At 37.6% G+C, this 8,911-nt stretch overlaps 1 protein-coding gene across 1 annotated transcript in view; it reads right to left on the reverse strand.

Moving 5' to 3' along the window:
• APMAP (adipocyte plasma membrane associated protein) overlaps window positions 1-8,911 on the reverse strand; it is a 100,280-nt gene that overhangs the window by 32,231 nt on the left and 59,138 nt on the right. The window contains exon 3 of the mRNA XM_006902468.1: window positions 7,519-7,634. Within this exon, the coding sequence (XP_006902530.1) occupies window positions 7,519-7,634 (116 nt within the window). The remainder of the gene's footprint in view (window positions 1-7,518; window positions 7,635-8,911) is intronic.

Below are 8,911 nucleotides of genomic sequence, written 5' to 3' on the forward strand. Positions count from 1 at the left end.
GGCTCCGTCTAACATACTTTGGACATGTTGTGAGGAGAGACCGGTCCTTGGAGAGGGACATCATGCTTGGGAGGGTGGAGGGACGGCGCAGGAGAGGAAAGCCTTCCATGAGGTGAATTGATTTGGTGACTGGGATAATTGGAATGGGAGTGTCAGAGACAGTGCGATTGGCACAGGACCGAGCGGAGTTTAGGGCTGTTGTACATAGGGTCGCTATGAGTCGCAAGCGACTCGACGGCACATAACAACTGTCTTACAACATTTGGCATGTGGCTAGGAGGGTCCGATCCTTCGAGAAGGACATCATACTTGGAAGGGTGGGGGGACAGAGCAGGAGAGGAAGACCCCAGATGAGATTGACTGATACAGTAACTCAGGCAACGGGGGTAGGAGTGTCGTAGTCAGTGAGACTGGATCAGGATATGCAGGGTTCAGAGCTATTGTACATATAGTCTACATGAGTCACAGAAGACTTGATAGCACATAACAACAACAACTACATTCATATTTTGTGTACAAAATGTATGTTGTTGTTAAGTGCCGTCAAGTTGTAGACAATTTATAAGCAAGCGACCCTATGAACAAAAGACCTGAACCCTTGTATAATTTTCATTGTTTCTCCAAGTTCATAGAGTTTCCAGAGGCAAGCTATTTTAGAAGTAAATGCTACTCCTGTTTCCAAGCTTGTTTTATGTGGGGAGTTCCACCAAACACTGTCTACCATGGGTAATCATTTATAGCATGTGATGCATCAGTGTTGCAGTGTTTAGCATCACTGCAACCACAAAATTACCTCTGTACAGCAAATGGACAGAACAGTGCTATCCCACTTAGGAGAATGTTTGACAATTAAAACCAGGCCTGAGGGCCGAAGATTAAAATCACCCACCTCTGACTTAGTAGCATAACTTTCTATCCACCAGAACCACAGAGCTCTATGTTGGTGGTGGTGATGTTAAGTGCCATAGAGTCGTAGATGACTCATGTTGTTATGCGCCAGTGAGTCACCTGCGACTCATAGCGACTCTATGTGCAACAGCCCTAAACTCTGTTCTGTCCTGTGCCAATTTCACTGTCTCTTATACACCCATCCCAATTACCCAGTCACTGAATCAATCTATCTCATAGAGGGCCTTCCTCTCCTGCACTGTTGCTCCACCCTGCCAAGCATGACATCCCTCTCCAAGTCCCTCCTTACAATGTCCAAAGTATGTCAGATGAAGCCTCAGAAACCTTGCCTCCAAGGAGCCACCCAGTTTAACCCTCACATATATCATTAATATAAAATAAAAATTTTAAAGATGTCTCTCTGTAGATGTTCATTAAAATGAAAAAGAAATAAATTAATTAAAAAATATCTTTTTATGTGAAACAAAGTTTTGCCAATAAAATTACTGGGTCATAAATTTTCCCATAACTAAGTGCACACAATTAAGTGTTCTGGGATCCCCATTCTTCTCAATGGTAGCCATAATTTGCTATGTTCTAAACAGTGAATAAATTAGAAATCACATCTTTCTGCTATTCTCTTCTTTCAGTCAAGATCTGACTGACACCAACAACAATCTCTCTCTCTCTCCATGGCCTATTCTAAATCCAGTAGTTCCTGCTGTTTTTGTATAATCAATTTTCAGCAAAATTTTACTTGCAGTGGCAGGAAGATGCATGGCATGGCAGAAAGAAGTGCTGGGCCCACAGCACTTTGGGGGAAACAGTGCTGTATAGCTATAGCATGTGGGACCCGATAAGTTCAAGGGAAAGGGAGCAGGACAGCTCAAGTAAGGTGGAGACACCAGTTCTGGAAGGGAACAACAGGCTTCCTGGTTTGCTAGTCAGTTACTTTGGGGGAATCACTGCTGTTTAGTTACACCACCCAGAATCCTGTAAGTTCAAGTTAAAGGGAGCAAGACAACTCAAGTGAGGCAGAGATGCAAGTTATCAAAGGGAACAAAATAACCCATCTTCTAAAAAAACAGACCCAATGAATGAATACCCCACCTAGAGAGAACCAGAAGAAATTGATGTGGAGTTTTTGAACAGCTACAGAAGAAGATGCAAATTACAGAAGAAACAATTAAGAAAGCAAATACCCCAGAGACAACAATCCAGAAGAAACATATTGATAAGGAACATACTAAAACTAAATAGGTTGAGAAGGAAAAAAAAAGATGGAAGAAAGAATTGATAGTATAGATAAAAGACATACAAAACTTAAAAAATCAACACAAGACATATGGCACAGCCAACACAGTACTGGAAATAACAGTATGAAAATGCAATCCAGAATTTTAATATAAAAATGGCAGAAGTGTTCAACACATTGGTAGGACAAAAAGTAGAAATGAAGAGAAAGAATAGAGAGTCAGTGAGCTGGAAGATAAGAGCCTCATTGGATACACACTAGAAGAAAAATCAGAGATGAGACATAAAGAAAATGAAGAAAACATCATTAGAATTCTGGAGGATGACATAAAAAAGAATAACATATGTATGACTGGAATTCCAGAACATGAGAGTGACAGGGTAATCACTGAGAAAATTGTGGAAGAAGTACCAGAAGAAAACTTCCCAGGTATTTTCGCTAACGGGGAAATCCACATTCAAGAAGCACAGTGAACACCAAATAGAAGAGATTCAAAAAGAAAAATATCAGTTACATGATAGTCAAATTCTTCAAATTAAAAGATAAGGATAGAATTCTAAAGGCAGCATGAGAAAAACAAAGAATCTCCTACAAAGGGGAAGCAATTAGAATAAATTCTGATTTCTCAACAGAAATCACTGTGAGCTAGAAGACAATGGGATGGCATATATACAAAATTGAAAGAAAACAATTGGCAGCCAAGGATCCTGCACCCAGCATAGCTCTCCATCAAATATGAAGGACCTCTGCAGAAATAAAACAATGTCAGGAATTTGAGAAAACAAGTCCAAAGCTACAAGAAATTTTAATTGAAGACCTTCACACAGAGATGCTAAATGAAAGCACATGAACCATAGTAACCAGAAACAACAGAAAAACATGGCAAATTATCAAAAGGAAAACCTGGCCTGACAACAATCAAACTTAATGTGACTGGAGTAAAACAACCAATTATGAGAAAAGAGTGGCAGAATGGATAAAAAACAAAGCCCATCAAAATGTTGCCTACAAGATACACATCTAAAAAAAGAAGAGAAAGACAGACTTAAATTGAGCTGCTGGAAAAAGATATACCAAGAAAATGGCAACCTCAAAAAGCAGGACTGACAGTATTAATCTCTGATAAAATTGATTTTAGAATAAAAAACCATCATAAAAGATAAGGAAGGGCACTATATGATGATTAAAGGCACAACAGATGAAGAAGACATAACTTTGGTCAACATTTATAAATGATAGACCTGCAAAATACATAAAACAACTGTTTAACAGAATTGAAAAAAGAAACATACAGCACCACAATAATGGTAAGAGATTTCAACACACCACTATTACCAAAATGTAGGTCAGACCAAAAGAAACGCAACAAGAATGCAAAAGATCTAAACTATACAATTAATCAACTTGACCTCGTGGATGTATTCAAGGCACTGCACCCAAGTAAAACTCAATCCACTTCCTTCTCTAGTGCACATGGTACTTCTCCAGAATTTATCACCTATTAGGACACAAAACAAGCCTGAACAAATTAAAAAAAAAACAAACCAAAACATTAAAATAACACAAAGTATCTCTCAGATCACAATGCCATAAAACTTGCAATTAACCACAGGCGGATATAGCTTACAAAACCACCCAAGTGGAAGCTAAGTAACTCTCTGCTATAACATGATTGGCTTAAAAAAGAAATAAAGAATGAAATTAATAGTTCTTTGAAGCAAAGGAAATTGAAACTACAACATACCAAAACCTCTGGGAGACAGGTTCATAGCAATAGGCATACACATAAAAAAGGAAGAGAGAAGAAAAAAAACCCCAATGACCTAACTCAACACATTCATCAAATAGAAAACAACAATCTAACCCTACAGCATTTGGAAGAAAAGAAATTATAAAGACAAGAGCTGAAATCAATGAGATAGAAAACAGAAAAACAACTGCAACCAACATAAGATCAGGAGCTGGTTTTTCAAAAGAGTCAATAAGATAGAAAAACCACTGGAAAACTTAACAAAAGAAAAAAGAGAAGACACAGATAACTCAATTAAGAAATGATAGAGGTGACATCACAACAAAACAAGATGAAATTAAAAAGGTAATATCAGAATACTATGAAAAGCTTTACTCTGATATATTTTTTTAAAAAAACAAAAACCTAGAGGAAATGGACAAATTCCTTGAAATTCATGCCCTATCCAGACTGACAAGAACAGATATAGAACACCTGAACAGACCCATTATAAAAGAAGGAACTGAAAAGATCATAAAAAGATCCACCCATAAGAAAAGTCCTGGTTCAGATGGTTTCACAGGTGAATTCTACCCAACATTCAGAGAAGATCTATCACCAATTCTACTTAAGTTATGTCAAAAATTGAAAAATTAGGAATACTCCCTAAGTCATTCTATGAGGCAAGCATAACCCTAACAGCAAAACCAGGCAAAGATTTTACCAAGAAAGAAAATTACAGACTGGTATCTGTCATGAATATAAATCCAAAAATCCTTAACAAAATCCTAGCCAATGGAATCCAAAAGCACATAAAAAAAAATAATTCATCATAACAGGTATGCAAGAATGGTTCACCATAAGAAAATCAATGTAATTCACCATAGTAACAAATAAAACACAACAAGAACAATATGATCTTAGCAATTGATGCAGAAAAGGCATTTGATAAAATTCAAAACCCCTACCTGATAAAGACACTCAGCAAAATTGGAATTGAAGGAAATTTCCCCAACATAGTGAAAAAGTATATATGCAAAACCAAGAGCCAATATAATTCTCAATGGAGAAAGACTAAAAGCATTTTCCTTGTGAACAGGGACAAGACAAGGATGCCCACTGTTACCACTTCTCTTCAATATTGTATTAAAAATGCTTGCTAGGCCAATACAACAAGAGAAGAAAATAAAAGGCATCCAGATGGGCAAAGAGTTGATTAAACTATAGCTATATACAGATGATATGATAGTGTACACAGAAAACCCCAAAGACTCAACCAAAAAACTGTCAGAGTTAGTAGGCCAATTTAGTAGAGTGACAGGATGTAAGATCAATATTCAAAAGTCAGTGGGATTCCTCTACAGTAACAAAGAGAACTCAGAGAAGGAAACCAAGAAAGCAATACCATTTACTATAGCCATCGACAAATTGAGACTTGGGAGTGAACCTAACTAGAGATACAAAAGACCTATACAAAAAAATCTACAGAACAGTTCTTCAAGACACAACAAAAAACCTAAAGAAATGCAAAAATGTGCCCCCTAAGGACTGCCTTAGCTGTATTCCAGAGGTTATGGTTATGGTAAGGATGACAGAAGAAGAATTGATGCCTTTAAAGTGTGCTGTTGGCAAAGAGTAGTGAATATTCCATGGACTGCCAGAAGAATAAACAAGTCTGTCTTGGAAAAAGTGCAATCATCAGAGTCAAGGATGGTGAAGTTTGTTTCAGAGACTCTGGGCATGTTGACAAGGAAGGGCTAGAAGATACTATGCTGAGAAAGGTGGAGAGTGGAGATAAAAAGGAAGACCTTCAACAAAATGGACTGGCACTGTGACTGAAACAATGGGTTTGAGCATGTCAGAAATCATGATGGTGTAGTACAGGGAAAGGTTTAGGTCTGTAGTTCCTAGGGTCACTATGAATCAGCACTTATTAGACAGCAACATCATATAGTATTTCTTTGTCCTGAAACACAGGAAAAATTATGTGTATGTGCATACATATAGATAAATATATAGAGAGATACAGAGAGCACTTAAACAGTAGGGGCTAGGGAGAGAAGGTAGTAAAACACAGAGAGTGGTGGCTACTGAACAGCCTTTAAAAGGAAATACAAGTAGTCTTTGATTTACAATGGGGCTCTTTTCTGACACCACTATAAGTCTAACCTAACATTAAATATGCTTTTTTTTCTCTCTCTCCTCAGTTTGTATTATTATTGCCTTTTAAACTCTTACTGTGATTGCAAGCCATTAATTTTTATTTCAAAATGAAATCTACAGAAAGCTAAACAACGACTGTCAAGTAACACCCACTGGCAAGCTTTGATAAATAATCAAACAATATTTGCATCGTGCCCTTTTCATGTAATTTTAATGGACCAATACTTTCAACAGAATGAAGTTCTCCATTCAGATAAATTAAAAATCACCTACTACTAGAGTGCCATCACAACTCTGAGAGGAAAGTTCTCAGAAAGAGTTAGCTGGTTATATTGCTGTGGAGTAGTCTGTTTGGAATGCAAGCATACCTGGAAAGCTGTTGAAGGCCTCTATTGTGTGAAGAATGTCTAGTTATCCCTTTTCACTCTCTCGGAACCACCTTGGCGGTCGGCAAGAACAAGTGCCTTACGAAAGGTGGAAAAAGGAGCCAAGAAGAAAGTGGTTGATCCATTTTCTAAGAAAGATTGTTATGATATAAAGGTGCCAGGTATGTTTAATATAAGAAATATTGGGAAGACATTAGTCACAAGGACTCAAGGAACCAAAATTGCATCTGATGGGCTCAATGGTTGTGTTTTTTAAGTGAGCCTTGCTAATTTGCAAAACGATGAGGCTGCATTTAGAAAATTCAAGCTAATTACTGGGGATGTTCAAGGCAAAAACTTCCTCACCAACCTCCATGGCATGGATCTTACTAGTGACAAAATGCACTCCATGGTCAAAAAATGACAGACCATGATTGAAGCTCATGTTGATGTCAAGACTACCATTGGTTATTTGCTTTGTCTATTTTCTGTTGGTTTTACAAAAAAAGGCAACAACCAGATTCGGAAAACATCTTATGCTCAGCACCAAATCCGGAAGAAAATGATGGAAATCATGACCCAAAAGGTGCAGACAAATGACTTGAAAGAGGTGGTCAATAAATTGATTCCAGAAAGCATTGGGAAAGACATAGAAATGGCTTGCCAGTCTATTTATCCTCTCCATGATATATTTGTTAGAAAAGTAAAAATGCTGAAGAAGCCCAAGTTTGAATTTGGTAAACACATGGAGCTTCATGGTGAAGGTGGTAGCCCTGGAAAAACTACTGGAGATGAGAGAGGTGCCAAAGAGGAATGAGCTGATGGCGATAAGCCACCAGTTCAAGAATCTGTTTAAAATTCAGACTTTTAATAATGACAAATAAAAATTATTATTTGTGTTAAAAAAAAAAGAATGTCTAGTTATTCCCTTACCCTACCCCAATCCCTCGTAGGGTTGAGGAAGATGTCCAGGGGACCAGCAGTGTAGCTAAGGAGGCTGTCCAGACCCCTCTCCCAAGCAGCAGCTGTTGTTACGCATGACTTCTGCAAAATCTACTCTCAGCAAGCTGTCCCCAGTGCCCACAGCACTGGACTCAAAAGGCCTTGAATGTACTTACCTCCAATATGTGCTATGGACTCTGGGCCAATAAGATGATTTTCAAACAGCCTTTTGGCCTGTCGCAATTTTGTATTTGGATGTAGAACACCAAGCAATACAGGAGGTTCTCTGAAGCTGTAAAATAATGCAATTATTATAACAGTTTGTCTATAAATACATTCCACTAACATTGTTAGTGGCCAGAAACAAAAAGGTTAAGAACAAATTAGGATATCAGAAAAGGTCACGGAACAAAACAAATCTAATGATGGCTAGTGTCAAGACACTGAGCCTAACTCAATGGACAGCCTGACAGGCACTAGGGACCTAAGAGCCCAGGAATCCTTGTAATTCCCCTAACCTACTCATAGTCCTTAAATCACTTACTTAGTCTCACAGCAGACTATGGCTTCTTGCACTTTCCAAATCACACAACTCTGTTAAACTATCTTCCCTCAAAAGATACACTGAATTCCTAAGCCAAGATACCTATGAATGTGACCTTGTTTGAATCAAGGATCTTTGACAATGTTTTCAGTTAATGAGAGAAAGTGGGCTCTAATCCCATCTGAGTGTTATCTTATAAAAGAGATACTAGTAAAAAAAAAGTTTTACTCAAAAACAACCACTAAAACAATTCCAAAACCAAAACAAACTATACATATTCTTTGAAAGTTACCAGGAGTTTAGGGGAAATCATTAACTAAGAGGATATTAACTTGGATGAAAGAAAAAAATTTAACAAGGGGAAGAGAGCACACAATGATCAGTACAAAGAAAAACATAGGGAGGAATACAAGAATTAAAAACAACAAAAGTAAATACTATTACAAACACAATCCTGCAATAACATTAATGACAATCTTTAGGTGAATACAGAGATAATGGCAAGTGAAACAAGCGAAGGAACATGAATGAGGGCAATACCCACAAACATGGGGCTCTCACAGAGAATATTTCCATATATGTACTGCAAATACATCCATAAATATAGATTATAGGGAGCATTATCATGAAAACTCTTTACCTACAGCTTGAAGGAATGAGCTGCTTGGTCTAGAGGATCAAAACCAAAGTCTTAGAAGACACCAATGTCAACTGGTGTCACCAAGATCCCAACAACAATGGTCTACATCCTACTTTGCCAAATAGCAAATTAGGGGTCTCAAAAATTTGTATGTTCAAGTTTCAACTACTAGTCTCTCCCTCACTGGTGATAAAGGAAAGTGAAGAGAATCAACAATGGATGGAGAAAACTGGTACAAAGAATGAATGAACCATGTGAACCCCTGCCTTTGCAACCCTGAAGGCCAGAAACAGATGCTTCCACCACCAATTACTCTAAAAAGGCCATGAATAAAATAAAAGAGGTCTTGAATACAGTGGAAGAAAAATTTAGAACAAAATAATAA

The sequence above is a fragment of the Elephantulus edwardii genome, unplaced genomic scaffold (assembly GCF_000299155.1).
Source record: "Elephantulus edwardii isolate Elephantulus edwardi_28Jun2011 unplaced genomic scaffold, EleEdw1.0 scaffold00417, whole genome shotgun sequence".
Taxonomy (NCBI): domain Eukaryota; kingdom Metazoa; phylum Chordata; class Mammalia; order Macroscelidea; family Macroscelididae; genus Elephantulus; species Elephantulus edwardii.